This window comes from Octodon degus, unplaced genomic scaffold (assembly GCF_000260255.1).
Source record: "Octodon degus isolate 3935 unplaced genomic scaffold, OctDeg1.0 scaffold00004, whole genome shotgun sequence".
Classification (NCBI taxonomy): domain Eukaryota; kingdom Metazoa; phylum Chordata; class Mammalia; order Rodentia; family Octodontidae; genus Octodon; species Octodon degus.
Window position 1 is genome coordinate 29,088,082 of NW_004524580.1, and position 19,680 is coordinate 29,107,761.

Here is a 19,680-nt window from a genome sequence, read left to right on the forward strand (position 1 = left end):
TGGGCTTGGGTTCTGAGGTTGCATTTTGTTCCTTCTCATCATTTTGTGTAGCACTGTCTTCTGACCTTTGTTGTAGATCTTTGCTGTAGTTATAACCTTCGCACGTACTGAAGTTCAGGTGCAGCTCTACAAAGTTTGGACTTACCCCGCTGGGTCTGGCTTGGGTCTGGCTGCTGTGCTTAGCTCCTTCCCGCCGCTGCCCTTCAGGGTGAACCTGTTGTGCCCCTGTGACGAGATGTTCTGCTCCTGGACTAGCTGGTTGGATCTATCCTCTACACTCTCTGCAGGGATTGCAGCTGCAGGATTACACCCCAGGCGTGTATGCCAGGCCTGAGCTGTGCCTGGAAGGGGCAAGGTGAAGTAGGGGGAAGAGGAAGCTCTCCCACACACTCACCAGACCTGGGCTAGGACTGCATCTGGGGCTTCTCGAACGCGGCAGAAACTCCTACTTGGCGGGCGGGGTGGGGGAGGTACTGCGGAGTGGTGGGGGGCGGCCCAAGGTGGTGGGAGAGGTTCTGGCCCATGCTGCGCCTGGGCTGGGACTGGTCCTGTGGTGCAGGGTAGCAGGAAGCTCTCCACACACTCACCGGACCTGGTCTAGGACTGCGTCTGGGGGCTCCCGGAACTCTGCTGAAATTCCTACTCGGCAGGCAAGGTGGGGGAGGTACTGCGGAGTGGTGGGGGGCGGCCCAAGGTGGTGGGAGAGGGTCCGGCCCACACCGCGCCTGGGCTGGGACCCGGAGTTGGTCCCACCGGTGCAGAGTTGCCAGAAACTCTCCCACACACTCGCCGGACCTGGGCTAGGACTGGGTCTGGGGGTTCCCGGAACGCGGCAGAAATTCCTACTCGGTGGGCAGGGTGGGGAAGGTACTGCGGAGTGGTGGGGGGCGGCCCGAGGGGGTGGGAGCGGGTCCGGCCCACACCGCACCTGGGGTGGGACTGGTCCTGCAGGCACAGGGTAGCAGGAAGCTCTCCACACACTCACTGGACCTGGGCTAGGACTCATGAAGCCTTTTATGATCCTTCCTATTTGGAATTAGTTAGGGTCACTCCCAGCCCATATAGTGCCTTTTCCTAAAGACACTTGACTTGTAGGTGTTAGGAAATCATCATATTAAAAACAAATTGTTTTGTCTGCTGCTGGAAAAGTATCAAAATAAATATGTAAATTTTCGTGCCAGCAATTAAATTGCTGCCCCTCCCCACTAGATATGGCTCAACCTATACAAGCTGTGGTGGATAGCCAACTGGTGGTCAACTTGTTACACCCAGCTGAACTGAACTAGTGTGGTTCTGGGTGTGGGAGGCCCAGCTGAGGACTCTTGCCAGTAGCATAAGAGGCAGAACTGGAGAAGCTATAGAGAGGCTGTAGGGAAGCTGTTGAGAGAAACTGTTAGAGCTGTTGGAAGCTGCTGGTTCTCTTAGGCTTTCTGCTGGGTGACCTTATCATGCTGGCTTTCCTGTGAACTTGGTTGTTCTCCTCAGAGGAGGAGCTCAGGACCTTATTGTCACTGAGAATGACTACAGTTCATGTTGGGGGAGCTCTGGTCCTCCTCGTGAGCATCACTTCCTGGCTGTAGGGGGGAAGATGGAACATTGCTTGGTTTCCAGGAGAAGCTTGTCACATTTGCTTTTCTGATGGGAAGTCAGCTGTCCTCCTCATCAGAGGAGCTCAGAATCTCGCTGTTGCTGAGGATGGCTGTGGTACGTTTTGGGGAGCTCTGGTCCTTACTTGGAGCATTACTTCCTGGCTCCAGCTCAGATTCCTCAGCCTACAGTGCAGCTCCTTCATCCCACTGGTATAGACTTTCTAGCTTCCACCACCAACCTTCAGGCCTGCCCAGCATGGATCTGTAAAGTGGACCTTATGAGACATTGTCATATAGGTCCTAGTCCTCCAGTTGGTCATATGAGAGTCATTGGTAGGGGTTCTAGGTCTTCAGCTCGACTCATGCAAGATATTAGGATACAGGCTCTCAGATGGAGTCTTTGGTCTTTAGTGTGTGGACAGATTTCCTACACTCTTGTATATGATTCTTTGCATGATTTCTTATAAAATGTGTCCTATATTGTTTTCTTCCCCTTGCAAAAACTGCAAGCCATAACACAAATATATGATGAAGCTCTGAAATAATCACTTATGCTCCTACATTCCGATAATTAGCAATGCAATAATTACTTAATTAGCTGCCCTATCATTCTGCCTTGTGTCATGCCATGAATGTACTTCATGCCTTGGATATACTTCCCACTAACTGGGAGCTCTGAAGACTGGAGCACTGTATTCATCTTGGGATCTCCCAGGTCAGAGAAAGCAGCTTTTAGATAGGAGGTGTTTAATATTCAGTTCTTCTTGTGACCCAAGGGAGGCAATGGTGGCAGAAAGATTCAGAGCATTACCTTTGGAACATGATTTCCCAGCTTTGAATCCTCTGGATTCACTTGTTAAGCATGTGAATGTGGCCTGGATGTTAACCTTTGCTTTTCATTTTCATTTTTAATGTGGAGATTTATAAAATCATTTTCATCATAAAATTGGAATGAGGACCAGATAATTAACATGAGTTAAAGTGGTTAGAATAACAGCTAGAAAATGCTTCAAGTGCTAGATATCATCCTAACAGTGGGCTAAAATAGAAGGACTCTTGTCCCTTCTCACCTGAAGGCACTGGACACTAAATTCCATCGTGAATCAGTTTTGCAGAAATTTCACAATATATATCTAAGAACTAGTTAAACACCCTCCCCACCTCATCTTGAGGGCATGAAGAAAGCAACAGTAGGAAGTTGGAGGGGGTCTTGTAGAGATTGGGATGTGTGATCAGTGTGCAGTGTGCTGTGGATCATTCATTCTACGGCAAAGGTGCTCTCACTGTAATGTAGAGAACTTTAATGAGAATTAGAGCCTGCCAGCACAACTTAAAGGAGCCGAGGTTTATATTGGCTCACAATGTCACAGTCATGTCACTCCAAGGCAGAAATGTCTGATGGGAAGGAGGGCCTGTGCAGAAGACAGCTGCTCACCCAAGGCAGCCAGGAAGCCGAGCAGGAGGAACTGGGGACAAGAACCTAGGCCTCCAGGCTGCACCCTCAGCGCCACCGTCCATAGCTGCCACCTCTTCGTGACTCCACTGATGAGTGCAGGGCCTCCTGATCTGATCACCTTTCAAGTGCACGAGGGACATTTGATCTAAACTGTAGCAGTGAGCTAGAATAGAAATGGACTTACTCTTCTCAAAGAAGTGCAGCTGAAAGTACCTCTGTGGTAGGAGGAGTTTTCTAAAGAACCCAACCCAAGGGCTGGTGAGATGGCTCAGTGGTCTAAAGCACCTACTTAGAACAAGCTTAGCAAAGCCCAGGGACCGCGGTTTGATCCCCCAGCACCACATGCCAGCCCGCCCGCCCCCTGGTGGGCTGAGCTGGCCACACACACAAATAAATAAATAAATAAATAAAATTAAAAAAAAAAAAAAAAAGAACCCAACCCAAGGCAGAAAGAACCAACTTTGTGTTTAGGACGATATACTGACTCCTCTCACCCACAGAGGATGAACTTCCAGGCCCCAGTGCTGCCTGAAGCTATGGACACAGGTTCTCACTGTGCAGTTCGGACTCCCATTAGGGCACAGCATGTGGTACCGGAGATCAGACTCAGATCCTTGCATTTGCAGGCAGATGCTTAAGCCACTGAGCTATCTCCCTAGTCCTGAAGCTATGGATAACACCAAGTTTCATATATACTGTACATACACTTCTATGATACAGCTTAATTTATATTAGGTATGGTAAGAGATTATCAACATAACTAATCTTTAGCCAATTTCAACAACATGTGGTAATAAAAGTCATGTAGGTATGTGTGGTAACCTAGCTTGTGAGGTGTGCTGATGGGAGGATGCTGCCTTCTGGGGCAGGATACAGCAGACAGTGCAAGATTTCACCGCTGCACTCAGAACAGCACGCAGTTGGACATGTATCAGTTGCTCAGTTCTGGAATTTTCTTTTATTTATGTATTTGGTACAGGGTCTCACAATGCAGCTTGGACTCATAGTGATGCTCCTGTTTTCAGCCTCCCCAGCTCTGGAATTACAGACGTGTGTTACCACGCCCGGTCTCGGTGGCTGCTCAGCACTCCCTGGGGGTGGGGCTTGCACACATATGGTGCTGGGGATCGAACCCCCACCCCTGCACTTGCCTACGCAGGCACTTAGTCCATGGAGCTATCTCATCAGCCCTAGTTCTGGAATTTTCTATTAGTATTTTTGAATCACAGAACAGTTAACTGTAGAGTACAGAACTCTGCTTCAGGCAGTTCCTGGCACTCTTCCCTGTGTCCCACAGTGTTTTTCCAGTCCTCCAGCTTTGGTTCTGGAGGCATCCATCCTGAACTTGGTTAATCAGATGGAGGAGAAGGAACAGGAGCTGAACTTAGGGGAAAGGAGAGGCAGTGAAGCGGCCGGTCCATCCTGTCCCCAAGTCTGGGCATTTTCCCTATCACAGACTGCAGCTGGGTTGCAGCTTCTCGAGGGAGTTGTTTGCTTTGAAATCAAGGTTGGCATTTTTATTAGTATGCCAGGCTGGAATATAAAGCACTGAATTGAGACCCTGAATCTAGCTTCCGCCGTGAATTTCATGCGAGCACAGCATGGATTTTGAGACCTGGTTCATGAGTAATTTCCTGTCTGCCTGCACCCCAAACCCACATCTCCCTGGGCCTGCTCCATCCAGCCCAGCCCCCCACCAGAGCCCCTGCGAGGCTGACTTCACTCATTTAGCTTAGAAAACTGTTTGCATGACCTTTTCATTAACCAAGCTTTACACACTAGCATGGCAGGGGTAAATGCTCCGCCTTTACATAATTGTCCCCCAGTAAAGATTGTGTGAAAGTAATTTGTCTTAAAAACAAACTAATATGGTTTCATAAGAAAGGCTATAATTCAAACTTGTCTATATTTTGAGAGATAAATTAAAAAACATCAGCTGTAGGACCAGCCAAATAGCTCAGCGGATTAAAGCTCCTGCTTAGGCAGATGCAGGGGCCGGGAGTTTGGTCCCCGGGCCTGCTGTGCCTACTCTGCACCCCGGGATGCACTGAGGCAGCGATTGAGAGATTGGGTGTGGTGGTGCATGCCTGTAATCCCAGCACTTTGGAGGCTCTAAACAGGAGGATCGTTATGAGCCCAATCTACACAGTGAGACCCTGTAGACCCTGTAGACGCTGTCCTAAAATACAAAAACAAAAACAGAAAAACGTCTCAGCCTTCTCAGCAATACAATGTAATTGGGAGCAGTATGTTCTCAGCATTTGCAAGGGTTTCCTGGGTGCCCAGAGTTTGTAAAAAAATATCTCGTAACACTGAAGCAAGTATGTTATTCTGAGAAGTTTTGGGGGGGAGCTTTTTTTGGTTTGTTTTTATACTTTTCAGTGCTTTTCTTGCAGGTTTCTTCAGGAGGAGCATTACCAAAAATGCCATGTACAAGTGTAAAAATGGTGGCAACTGCGTGATGGACATGTACATGAGAAGAAAGTGCCAGGAGTGTCGCCTCAGGAAGTGCAAAGAGATGGGGATGTTGGCTGAATGTATGTATACAGGTATTCACCTCAAGCCATTAAATTCCACCAGAAATCTCTTAAGGCGGCTGTTGCCAGGTAACCCATAGCACCATGATGACACATCACATTCTACCCAAGGAGCCTGCCGAGCTATCCAGGTTCTTGAAAAGGGTCACAAACCCCTGAAGTTGTCTAAGCTGTTGACTAAAGAGAATCTTATTCACCTGAAAGAAATGGTTGTTGTTTATTTGTTTTGTTGCAGGAATTATACATGGAGTGAGACGATATTCACAATGAAAATAATGGGCTTAATGAGTTCTGAAGAATAACATTCTGGAAGTTTCCCCCAGATTTGATTTTAATATACTTCTTACTTATTGCTTAATTAGCATAAAAACTCACAGTTATGGAAGAAAATAGGAATGCTGCATAAAGTATAATCGCCTCTGAATTGTCTAAATAGAGTTTTAAACCAAGTCCTTTTTAAAAGAATCCATCTTCCCTTTGTGAAGCTCTGAACCAATTTGTATAGGCTTACACAGGAAATTAACTACTCTGAGTTTTAATATAATTTCATCCTTCAATCTGATAAAGAAACACTGTATTAACTGCTGGCTTTGTGAGGATCCATAATCTTCATCAAAAATTGGAATGCATGTTGGTATAGAACACAATTAATTTTTCATCCTGCAAATTTTACAGACAACTCAGATGCTGAGATATATCTCGTTCCTCCTCAAAACACAAATAGGCAAACAAATGTCACCAAGGGGACAGTAGCATTCAGGGAGGGAATGCCACATGAAATAAAAGCGTGCAGAACGTGACTCCAGTTCTATTGTTCCCAAACTATACAGGCTACTGGGACGGACCCAGAGAAATAATGTGTGCAGGAAGGGAAAAATAGGTCTGTGTAAATAATCCAGCTCTTGGGGGATGAAACTTTTATGGTGGCTGATCACAATCTCATTTTAGCATACATGAAACAAGAGCCTAAATACAGGCTGCTGCTGGAATCCAATCTTGCAATGGAAACTCCTACTTTGATGCTAGGTGGTTTATGTTGCTTATCATTTAAACATGAACTTGTTCCAGTTGGAGCTCAGAAGACAGTTTATATAGCTGAATCCCCCTATATAAGTCTATAATGTTATTTATGGGTGCAAACATTTCCAGTAACAGATATAAATCTTTCATGAATCTATAAAGTAAGTTCCCTACATGAAGAACTTCCTGGAACTTTGTTTTATTAACACTGAAGGCAAAATAAATTACATGAGCATATGAAATGTTGTGCTACATGATTTTTAAACTTCTGTTTAAGTATCAATCAAGAATATTCTGTATTCATTCAAAAATGTTCAATCAGTGTGTGTTAGATTTCCATCACTTAAAAAAAAGCAAAAAAAAAAAAAAAAAAAAAGAAAGAAAAAAGAAAAGCCTAAGATAACTTAAGAGAAAAGGTTGATATTGGCTCGCAGTTCTAGAAGGCTTAGTCCATGAGTAGTTGGACCCATTTCTTTCCTTTTAGACTCCTAGTAGGGATGGAGAATGGTAATAGTGGGGAATGCACAGCAGAGGAAACTTCCTAGTTCATGAACAGGAAGCAAGCAAGCAAGAAGAATCTGGGGTCTCACAGTCCCCTCTGAGGCCACACCTCCAATGACTGAAGGACCTCCCACTAGGCTCCGCCTTTTAAAGGAGACAATCCTGAAAGTCAAGCTTATGACACATTGGGCTTAGGGAGCCATTCAGTGTCCAAGCTGTAGTACTCCTTGATTATCCTAATTTTTAACTATATTTTCAGTATTCGGTGTAGTAGTGAAAATCAACAGGATTTATTTTTTTCCCTAAAGAATCTTAAAGTTTGTTTTACTCTATAAATGTAATTTTATGTATTTAATGTGAAGCTGAATATGCTTCTTATGGTACAGTAAAGGGTGAAAGTAATGTTAATGTCATGTTGTGAAGCACCAGCTCGCTGTCTCCTAGGCTGCTTTGTATAAGGTTTTAGCAGCACACATTCTTTGTAGAAAGTGTCTGCAAAATGATTTAATTACATAGCATCTATATAAAACTATGAGGAAGATGTTCTTTGCATTTTACAAATGGAGCAGCAGAGACTCGCCGAGGTTAAGCTTCATGTGCAAGGTCCGGTCTTAACCCCTGGCCTTCCCTCAAATGTCTGAAGGGTAGAATCAGTTCTGCCCTGAACTGTGTCCCCTCGTTGAGCTCACCACGCAGCAGCTGCTTGAGAAGCACACACCCGACAGAAACTTCTGTCATTGCTGAGGGATCTGTGTTTATTTGTTTTAGGCTTGTTAACTGAAATTCAATGTAAATCTAAGCGGCTGAGGAAAAACGTGAAGCAGCACGCAGATCAGACAATTCATGAGGACAGCGAAGGACGTGACTTGCGACAAGTGACCTCCACAACTAAGTTGTGCAGGGTAATAACATGCAGTGGTGTCTGCGGAAGCCAGCAGGAGGGAACTTCTCAGAGCCTGGCGATCTGGCTGGGAGAATTTCCACTTGGGCTCTGCATTAAAGTGGATTCCATCTTTTAAAAATGTTTACATTTTTATTAGTACATGTTTGCAGTACATAATGATACAGCAGGGAAATGGTACCTTACCTAACACATCTTTATTCCATTTTATCCATCCTGCTCCATCTCCTCCTTCCTGCTCTCTCCATCTCTTGGTCCTCTCCTCTGTTAAGAAAGACCTACCTTTCCTTTTAGGCTTGTTAACTGAAATCCTTGAGACTGGGGTCTCACAGTCCCCTCTGAGGCCACACCTCCAATGACTGAAGGACCTCCCACTAGGCCCCGCCTCTTAAAGGAGACAACCTTGTGGGCTGTGGACTGGATCCACCTGGTTTTGCAAATAAAACCCACTGGAATGTGGCCAACCTCCTTTGTCCACCTTCACATGTGGCTTTCCCTGTTTCCTACTGCCTATCTTTATTTTTGCTCTTTATGTATATTTTGAGTTTTTCAAGCTCAAATATAAGCTGAGTGTCTGAATCATAATCATTTCACTTACTATTGTGGTCTCAAAGTGCATCCCTTTTCCTACAAATGCCTCAAATTTGTTCTTCTGTATGACCAGGTGGTACTCCACTGTATTTAAATACCACATATTCTTCCACTCAGTACAGAAATTCATGCTTTCATAGAAACCTTCAAATGATAGGTAAAAAGCAAAAGTTCTTCTCCTGGTTCCATTCAACTCCCGCTACCACGAGACCACCGGTGGGCATCTTTGGTGTGCAGTGCATGGTGGAGCTTTCTGACCACTTGGGTGCCCATTGTTTCCCCATCTTTGAGAAATGAGGCTTGGACTTGGGAGGCGCGGGCTTGGCAGAGGCTGTGAATTGGGCCTTACCGATGAGTAAAAGGAGGGAAACGCACATCTGAGAAGAGTGCTTCCTATTGAGCCACAACTCCTACAGAAACTCCTGGAGCAACTTAGGACAAAATGCAGGAGCAGCAGTCAGGACAGTTGGACAAATGCACCATGCGATGAAGCACAGGGCATGTGGAAGAGCTCTAAGTCGTCAGTAGCCAAAGTGGCAACATGCCCCAATTGTCTGAGCCGCACCCTTCTCGGTATTATTACACTTTTGGAAAGGAGAACTTCATCCCTTTTTAGTTTTTCATATACATTATTTTGTATTTATTTCAGAAAAAATAATATTGTAGAAAAGTGTCTGCCATAGTGCTGTATCAGGAGCGCTTTGGTATAAGGCAGGAAAGAGCCGAGCCTGTCGTTCACACCCCGCAAAGCAATGCTATCAAGAGGGAAAGAGGTATTTGGGATCTGGGCTGCCCAGACTGAGGACTCTATATTTTGGAGGTCAGAAACAATTGCTCTGTGCAGCTCCAGGTGTTTAGGTCCTGCGTCCTCTATCACAGCCACGTGCGGAGGTAGACAAAGGAGTTTGGCCACATTCCAGTGGGGCTTTATTTACAAAACCAGGTAGATCCGGGCCATGGCCCAGAGTTTCCGAAGCTGCGGGTACAGAACAAGCTTCCACTGTACACATGGGAACCGTTCCTCGGTTGCAGTTAAACCTCCAACTTTCACCAACCTTTGCTACGAAAGGGCCCCCGAAGCCTGGAGCAAATTTAATAAAATACGGTATTTGTCCCACAACCCTAAGAGAGGAATTATATATACTGTGTGATACATAGTGTACTAGAGCTCATAGTTCCTTTTTGTATTGAGGCCTTTTTTATTATTTATTTATTGATTGATTGATTGATTGATTGATTGGCTGGCTCAGGCTGCCATAAGGGTGAGTCTGGTAATGCAGGTGGAGGTGGGGATTGAACCGAGGTATCCTGTGCCCGACTGCATTTGCCTGAGCAGGCGCTTAAACAACTGAGCTAACCGGCAGTCCCCAAAACCTTTTTTAAAAAGAAGTATTTTGCTATTTGCTAATCCAGAGGAAGTGCTCCTCTAACCACCCTCCCTAACACTTTTTATTTTCTTGCCAGTGTAGGAGAAAACTGAACTCACCTCAGATCAACAGAATCTTCTACATTATATTATGGATTCATACAACAAACAGAGGATGCCTCAGGAAATAACAAATAAATTTGTATGTATAACATCTAAAAGACATTTGCTTAAAGTTAACATTTTTCAGAGCTTTTGCCATCTGTTTTTCAACTCTTGAGTTAATTTATTATTTCTATGTAAAAAGTTAAAAAACAGTACAGAAGTTCAAAACATGATAATAGGAAGTTAATAATGGTTATTATATTACATATTGTTATCTTCAAAGTATTTGCTAAGATTATCAGATAAAGGTTTGTAAGGCTGATCAGACAATATAAATACTGTTTCCTTTCATTTAAATAATAGAAATTAGTAATGCAGTTACCTTAGCACATATATATATATTTTTTCCTTCTTTCTTTTCTCCTTTCCCCTATTCAGTTGGTCTTTCCTTTTGAGAAATTTCTTTCCCTTTCACACTACTTATTGTACCTTTCATATCTTATTTAATTTTTTAGTTTCTTTTTTTTGTGTTTAGGACAGGGCGTACAGTGGGTACAGGGTCTCACTGCATAGATCGGACTCGTAGTGATCCACCTGTTTACAGCCTCCCAAGAGCTGGGATTACAGGCGCACCACCATGCCCAGCCTCAATCACTATCTCAGCATGCCACGGTGGCAGGTCCAGCACAGCAGGCCTGGGGATTGAACTCCCAACCCATGCATCTGCCTAAGCAGGCGCTTTAATCCACTGAGCATTTGGCCGGCCCTAAGTTTTTAGTTTCTTACACTAGCAAGACTATGTTTACAGATATGAGTCTGATTTATTTCACTTGTGAGTATGGTCTCTAGTTGCATCCATTTACTTATGAAAGTCTTGAGTTTATATTTCTTCATAGGTGAGTAATACTCTATTGTATAAAAAGACCACATCTATTTTATTCATTCCTCGGATGATGGGCATTTAGGTTGTTTCCAAGATTGAGGGTGCACATATATTGCTGGTATGATGTTTTTAATTCTTCTGGAAAGATACCTGGAAGGGGAATAGCTGGGTTGAGTGGAGCCTCTAATCATAGTTTTTGAGGAATCTCCACACTGGTTTCCACAGTGGTTGCACCAGCGTGCACTCCCACCAACAGTGGAGTGGTCCTTTTTCCCCGCAGCCCCTCCAGCATTTGTCATTGGTTGACTTCTTGGTGACAGCCATTCTTTCTGGGGTGAGATGGGATCATGGTGCTGTTTTAATTTGTATTTCTTGGATGACCGATGAGGTTTCCATATATTTATTTGCCACTTGTATTCCTTCATCTGAGGGGTGTGTATTCATCTCAGATGTCTATTTTTGGATTGGTTCTTTGAATTTGGGGGATCTGATGGAGCTTATGTAAAATATGTCACTTAAAATGGTTAGATCTGAGAATTTAAGTTATATATTTACATTTTTAGCAGTGCTAAGCTATTAAGGAGGAAGCTGCCTCACATCTATATTGTTAATAGTAATTTCTCTCCAAAGATCTGAGAAATATGAGCTTAGTCTCCAAGTTTATAATTTCAGTCTGGGTTTTCTTTAGTCTAATGATTTTATATTGATTTACACTTCTCTTATCTACATATTAATTATTTATTCTCAAAATTTAGTTAAAAGAAGAATTCAGTGCTGAAGAAAATTTCCTCGTTTTAACAGAAATGGCTACCAGTCATGTACAGGTTCTCGTAGAATTCACAAAAAAGCTGCCAGGTATTTTTAAATTTAAAAAGTTAATATTTATTGGTCATGTAAACATGTGACACAGGTTACATTAAACATTTTGTATGTAATGTTCTGTTTCACTCTTAAAACATTCCTGGGTGATCAGCTCTGTTATAACTATTATTATTGATATGTAGTTATTTATCTGCTATACTGTATTCTTGTGATACTGAGTCAGGCCTTCTCCCTGTACAGCAGAATCATCTCACATCCAATTTAACATGGCTGACTACTATAGACATGCAAGATTAGAGACACAAAGCATATTTAAAGTCACTTGTAATAATTCTTCTAAATTAGTAGATAAAACTCGGAGCTGTGAAGTTGATATCCACAGGCACATTCACTCCATCAGTAGTTATCGATGTCTACTCTAAGCCCATGCTTAGCTCTTCCCTTCACTGGGAACAGCTGGGGACTGTTCTATTTATAATAGACACAGGCACACAAACACATTGCTCTTCACAGAGAGGATTAGTTGCTAACAGTGGCTTAGAAGTGCAGGGAAACTTGAAAAAAGGTCTATGTTTGAGTTGAGTTGAAAAGATTCTTGAGTTTTCCCATTTGCACAGAGAAGGGTGTTCCAAGTTGAGAGGGATGTTTGCAGAGAAGCAATGAGGCATGAACAAAAAATAGGATTGTTAGAAGTGGGAGAGAACAGTACGTACACCTTTATCTTATTTGTAGAAGATGGTCTTGAACGGGAGGCAGGACCAGCTAGTATGCTGTTGAATAGCCCCAGAGAAGAGGGTTTGGAACAAAGCCATTGTAGTGGGAGAGAAGAAGAAATTCAATGAATACAGAGTAAAAACCTGAGGGAACTTGGTGAATAATTGTATGTGGGAGGTAGAAACTTTCAGTCATTCTGATGGTGCCAGTACAGAAGCTGGAATCTGAGAATCTTATCCTCCAACTCAAATTCTTTCTATGATATTGTCAATGCTACTGGAGCTCTTCAGTTTAAATTGTTTCAATGTATCAAAATAAATCAGTGCATTAAAACCTCATCTTTCAGAAGATTATTATAGATACCTTGTAGGTCTCTGTAACACTGCAACTTTAAATTACAGAAGGTACCTTCTGATTTTAATTAGATATGTTAATCTTCCTTCTTTGTCCAGCCTTATGCTGTTGTTTTATTAAATGTGTCACAGATAGACATAAACTTGTATAAAACTCATAAAATATGGGGGAAAGCTCTCACTATCATTGAAACATCAATATTTTCATTCTTTATTAAAAGCGGAACAGAAACTTAATTTATTATATGCTAATTAAGGTGAGGACAAACCTAATTTAGAAACAAGACTACAGAACAGTCAAAAGGGGAAGAACTGAGAAAATAAAGTATGTTCTTCGTTATTAATGGGAAAACATTTATTGAGTACTAATGGTCAGTTGGTATGACCAAGAAATAATTGTAGGTGAAAAAAGTCTCCTTCGCAAGAAAGTAGTTCATCTGAAAGCAATGGTAGTGTCTTTACATCTCTTCATTCCCAGTGCCTTGCTTGCTTTGAGGAAAGGAAAACAATACAGAAGAAATAAAGAGCAAAAAGCCCACAGAAGGAAAAAAGAATTAAAGAAATGGCATTATTAATAATGGTAATATTAGCAATACACCAATACTGTAAGGGTATTCTGTGAAAGCCTTAGACTCCTAGTCAGCGCATGGAGCCAAACCCTTACCAGGCGCCAGGCGCTGTCCAGGGTGCTGGAGACCCAAGTCGGGCCGGTGTGGCTCTGGCCTTGCTGTAGCTATTGGCTTCTCCAGGACAGTGACTTTTCATCCTCAGCTGTGAATTCTCATTGTCATGCAAGCCTTTACTTAGTCACTTGGGCTCTGATGGCATTATTTACCCGTTAGTGTGTGTGTATGTGTGCTTGTGTGTATACCAAGATGCACACAAATTTGCGTTTTGTTCCTCATTCATTCACCCATTCATTGAGTTATCTAACAGATAGTTCTGGGATATCTATCACACCCCAGGCACTGCTGTAAAAGTAAGTAAAACAAACTCTCTGCCTCAAGTTTATACTTCAGCAGAGGTGGCAATGAACAAATAAGCAAATAATACATGTCCAATATTATGTCAGATAGTGGTAAATTCTATGAACAAGAGTAAGGCAGGTGTTAGGGTTAGGAGCAGGTGGGAGCTGGGGACACTGCCTTAGGTAGGCTAACCCTGGGGCTAGGAACTGGGGCTGCTGTGGGTGGGGTGTGGAGGTATCTGGGAAGAGCATTCACCCCTCAGGCAAACGGTGATTCTTAGGCTCATGGCAGAGATGAGATGTCCATGTGGTCAAGCACAGAGAGGCAAGAAAGAGAGAAAGGCCACATGCCACCCCGGCCTAGCTGAGACTTGAGCACTTTCCAGTTGGCATTGTGCTCTTCCAGGTCAGCAATTCTTTTCATATGTTTCTGTTTCCACCCACCTTGGATGGCACTGTTCTGAATCAGAGGAGATTTCTCCACTTGGCTCTGATAGATCTTGGAGGAGAAGGGTGGAGAGTGCTCCTTCTCCACTACATTTGACTAAAGGCTCAGGGGTCAGCTAGATATTTTAGATGCACAGAAAGCATTTTTTTTTCTAGCTGTGGCTAGTTCTGTTCTTCAGAGTTGGCCCTGCAGATCAAGTGTGACTAACATAGTGACCCTAAAAAGAATCTCTTTGCCTCCTTTTTCCTGAGGGCTGCTTCACCTGCATCAGCCTGTCTCTACCATAGTATGTGTATTTGGTGTGCAGTTTACATCTCCTTTTGCTTATCCTGTTCAGTAAATCTTGCTCAATGAAGATACAAATGAGCTTCTATTTTAAGGAGTATAGTATTCACAGACTTCATTTGAATCCCCAATCATAAAACAATTACAAAATCACTTTATCAAAGTGCTGTATCCAGGTGGTGATAGTGATGGTGAATCTTCTCAGATGTATATAATGTTTTACATAGAAAGTACAAAACAGTGTCCAAAAGCCACTCCTTGAGGATACTGATCTGACTATTGTCTTTACTCAGGATTTCAGACTTTGGACCATGAAGATCAGATTGCTTTGCTGAAAGGATCTGCTGTAGAAGCTATGTTCCTCCGTTCAGCTGAGATTTTCAGTAAGAAACTTCCAGCGGGGCATGTCGACCTGCTGGAAGAGAGAATTCGAAAGAGTGGTAAGTGATTTGGCTAATGGCAGAAGAGTTTGTTTCTGTGAGTAAGGACTCCTTTATTGCCCAAAGCAGGCCCTTGCTTATCTTATGTGACGCTGCATGCCTGCTGCGGCTGGGAAGGAAGATGGCTCTGAAAGGTATGCAGACTCTAAAAGATATGGGACTCAGATGGGACTTCTGGAAGCTTGAAATAGTGAGAAAGAAACATATTGTCTCCACGGCACTAAGATGAAGGGCCAAAGAAGGATTTTTGAAAACACTGAAAATTAGTCTGATTTTTACAAAATAGCACAAAAACCTTGACTCTGTTAGCCAAAAAGGAGTCACTTATTCAAAACCTTCAGGTATGAAATACTACATATCCAGCTATTGTCTGTCTTTATTCAAAATAAAATAAGAATCAGTTATAAGAGCAACATTTATTACATGCACATACATATACACACCCAGGTTCCAGGTGCTATTCTAAATATACTACATATAAGATTCCATCAAATCTTTGTAAAATCTTATTAAAGAAGCACTACTACTGTTGGCATTTTAAAGGTGAGGAAAAAAGAAAGGTTAAATAACTTCCTCAAGTCATAGAGGAAGTCTGACTGCAAAAGCTATGGATAGATTTTTTTGTTTGTTTGTTTGTTTTTTTTTGTTTTGATTTGTTTTGTTTTTTGCCAGGAGTGGTGCTGGGAATTGAACCCAGGACCTTTTCCATGCTGGGCAAGTGTCCCATCAAGGAGCTACATCCTCAGTGGGAAGCTGTGGGTCTTGTCCACGATTCTCTATAGTATCTCTCAAGAGCTGAGTTGAAAGCATAAGTAATTCACCCTAACTTCTGGAATCAGAGAGGGCAAGAAACTTGGAGACGGACTTCTAGGAATCCTGTGCACCTCGTGTGAAGAAGGCCCTTAACAAAACAAGATGAGTTTTCATTTTCCTGAACCATTTTGTGTGGGGGCTGAGGAATGTAGAGGAGTGAGATATGATTAGCCCTGAAGATCTTTCATTCTACATCAGCAAGAACAAGCTCCAAGACCTCTAAAGCCAGGATTTGATAGAGGGGAGCCAGAGGACAGTGTTCACACAGTGCTGCACTTGGGGTGGAAGGAGAATAATCTGAAAACTGAAAATTACTTTTAGAAGCTGCTTTCCCATAGTCATGATTTTCTCTTCTTAGTGAAAACCTGAAAGTTATTTTTAAGAATCCCAGTTCCATATTTTTAAAAAAATTCCTCAATCTGGAAGTGTAATTAGCATCACTGGCAGAGTTTAGAGAGGTACTATTCTTAGATTTCCATGGATGTGTTAGTTCAGTGAGTATTTAAGGGCAGGGCCTCTGGTGGCAGGGACAAGGAGAGCCAAGCAGGGTGCTGTCTAGGATGCCCACCATTTAGAGGAAAGAGATTAACCACATGGTCATGTCAGAATAAAATGTGGAGAAAGAAGAGAGAAGAGAGACAACTTCTAGTTGCGAAGCTCTCTGGCCTAGCAGGGTCTCATCACTGTTTGAGCTTGGCCTTGAATCAGGTTTGGTTTGGGTGTCCAGGGTGGAGGTTCAGGAAAGAAAGGCCAGGGGAGCCTTGGAACAGAAGCAAGAAAGCAAGGTCCTGTGTGGGAAGAAGAGTGAGTGAGTTGATTTGATAAAGGGTTACATTAAAAACAAGTCCAAAGGTGGAAAAATCCAGAACCATTCGTTGAGCTAAGGAGTTTGAACGTAGGGCTCAAGATTTTATTATTTTCTGAGTGACGTGGAAACCATGAGGATTTTTGAATGGAGGGTAGAAAACCCTAATTCATGAATTATGAGTCCTCCTGTAATGCTAAACGGAGCCCCATGGGGGCGCTCTGTGAGCAGGCAAGGTATGTCAAGGACCCCGGATCCCCGGATGCTGGGGCAAAAATAAGGAAGCATCTGTGTTTGTATCGCCTCTGTTTTTTTATTCTTTGAACCACATAAGTGTAGATCCCAGTGTGATAATAACTAGCCATCCAAAACAACAACAAAAATAAATAAATATGGATTCTAGTCCATATTTCTAAAATATAGATTAAGGCCCAGAAAAGGAAAGAAATAAAATCTGCCAACTTTTATCTGCCAGATAAATGCCAGATGGTAGGTTTTTATCATCTACCTGTTCCGAACTTCAAACCGTGTGTGTGTGTGTGTGTGTGTGTGCGCAGACTAAGAGACTACTGGAGAAGGGTTGAATCCGGTAATCTCCCGGGGCCCTTTTTGCTGTACAAGTCTGACTACTTTTCTTCTCTCAAGTAATTCGAGCTTTCTGATGGATTGTTTGGCCAGCACATAAATGTCCTAGTTTCAAAGCTGTTGCATCATTCCTCACAGTTCAGCTTAGGAAAGAGTGATTGGGGACAAGTTGAATTTTCACAAGTATGGAGTTCACTTTTTAGGCTCTTGACTGTAAATTGGTGGTTTCTTTCATATATAACATTTGTGGCTTTAAGTGGTGATGGGTAAAACCTCACTTGCTTAACTTAGTCTCTTCTTTGGCTCTAACTTCCATGAACTGTGGCTGCATTCTCAAAAGAAATCCATGCATTGAATCTAATGCATGAAATGAGGTAAAAAGAGATGATGACTCATGAGGAAATATATTATTCACTTTACAGTCAGGTCCTGCTGTAGTTAATGCGTGTGTCTGGTTTTGAGAGAAGCTTCTGGTCAACAGCCCTGGCTGCAGGAAGTCCCTTGAATGTAGTGTCCGCTGCTGATTAGCTGTGTGTCCCTACCCCAGACCGTTTTATGAAAAAAGCTATTGAAATAGGCCCCACAAACAATTTGATCTCTTTGAAATCATGTCTAACTTTAATATTTGTTCTGCCATCTTGTCTGGATTTTAATATTAAAAAATTCATAAGCAGCAGGTGTGTCATCTATCAGCTGCCTGCTTGGAGCAGGGGCTCAACAATTCTCTATGGAATGAATCTGAATGAGTGAGTGAGTGAGTGAGTGGGTGATCAGTGGCATGCCTGTAGCTACCGGCCCATTTTTATTTTCCATGGGTTCTGCTAAGTATCAGAGTTCTGGTATCCTGGACTCACAACCAGCCCAGAGTCTTTTTTTTCTCGAACTTGCCTGTAGTAATTAATTTTGGGGATAGGGATACACTTTGCATTTGCACACAAGCCAGAGGCTAAGACAGTAGAGGTCTAGAAGCTCTGCTGGTTTCCTTTCTGCTCCCCTCCTCCCTTCTCCTCCTCTTTTCCCCTCCTTCCTCCATCTCCAAGATGAGTCATTTAAAGTTGATTCAGGTGCCAGATAATGAAAAAGATTTAACATGATTTAAAATGCTTTGATGAGAGGACATCTGAAGGAGGGTTATCCGGAAGTGCTCTCACGCTCTTCCTCTCCTTTTCCTGCCCTCTGTCTCCATCTCCAGCCATCACTGCCTCTTTCTCTCACTCTGTCTCCTGGATGCTCAGCTCTCACTTTTCCTCTTTGCCTGGTTCATCAGATCTCCTGGCTTCAGACCCAGGTCAGTGTTACAATGGTCACTGGGCAGGGCTGAGCTCTTTTCCTAACTTGGCTAAGGTGGGAACATCTCTTCCCCAGGCGTCAGCATGAATAATTCTACTGGAACACTAACAGGAAAGTTACAAATGCTCATAGAAGATATATATGCACGATTCATGGATGTATTAATTATTGTATTAAAAATAGAGTGTTTAGCATCTACTATATGTCAGGCTGTATTCCAAATATGTGAGCTTTGGGTCTTGGAAGAAATCGATACCAAGAAAAGATTAAACATGCAGGAAGCCGAGTGAGGGAAACACTTCTGCATAAAAAGGGGGAGGAAGTAGGTGTGGACCAGGAGAAGCTCTACACTGGGGTGCTGGCCTGACACCCCAGAAGGGCAGGATCTGGGACAGAGAGACCCAGATCACAGGCTAGTTCTCAAGAAGCCTGAGCTGGGCTGAGGGAGAGCATGAAGTCTGAGATGCTCATGGGTTAGACCTACACCAACACACCCGCTAGGCCCAGTCCCTGGTTGGAGAAGACTGTGTGAGGGTCCTCTGCCTTCACGGGGCAGTGGTGGAGACAAGCAGTCTACCCTGGGCCCACTTGGAGGTCTCTTAAAGGGCTCTCTGCCTGGGCACCTCCACAGTCAATGCCACGTAGACTTGTAGGAACATCTGTGTGCTCTTCATTACGCTTGGAGGTGGACCTCACCAGTCCCTCACTACACCTAGATCATGTTAATGTGAACAACTTCCCTCCTCCGAAATAGCAGTCCCAAGCACCCCTTTCCTCTGATAGTCCCCTCTAACTCTCCAGTTCACCTTCTTCTTCTTCTTCTTCTTCTTCTTCTTCTTCTTCTTCTTCTTCTTCTTCTTCTTCTTCTTCTTCTTTTCTTTTTTTTTTTTTGAAGCAAATAGGCAGTTTATTTTGGAATCCCAAGCTTCATTTTAAGTACAGATAGTAAGAGTACAGTACAAAGCACCTTTGTTAATTTTCTAATCCATAAATTATCAATTCATTTTTATATTAATTTTGAGAAAGAAGTAGCAATGAGACAGTTTCAAAACAGGTTAAAAAGATAGTTACAATAATAATACATTGAATATTGTTGTGTTTGTAGTAGTTATTGATAGTATAAGATGCAGACATAATATCTTGTCTAAACACTATTAGTTCAAAACTTTCTTCTCATTGGACTAAGAGAAAGTTGCTGTATATCTATGT

At 42.9% G+C, this 19,680-nt stretch overlaps 1 protein-coding gene across 5 annotated transcripts in view; it reads left to right on the forward strand.

Annotated features, from left to right (window-relative positions):
* Nr1h4 (nuclear receptor subfamily 1 group H member 4) overlaps positions 1-19,680 on the forward strand; it is an 86,144-nt gene that overhangs the window by 52,133 nt on the left and 14,331 nt on the right. For 3 of the 5 annotated variants that reach the window (XM_004623832.2, XM_023716741.1, XM_004623830.2), the window contains 5 exons: positions 5,442-5,594; positions 7,872-8,005; positions 10,065-10,163; positions 11,705-11,804; positions 14,832-14,978. In XM_004623832.2, the coding sequence (XP_004623889.1) occupies positions 5,442-5,594; positions 7,872-8,005; positions 10,065-10,163; positions 11,705-11,804; positions 14,832-14,978 (633 nt within the window). The remainder of the gene's footprint in view (positions 1-5,441; positions 5,595-7,871; positions 8,006-10,064; positions 10,164-11,704; positions 11,805-14,831; positions 14,979-19,680) is intronic. The other 2 variants (XM_004623833.2, XM_004623831.2) reach the window with 1 other exon arrangement.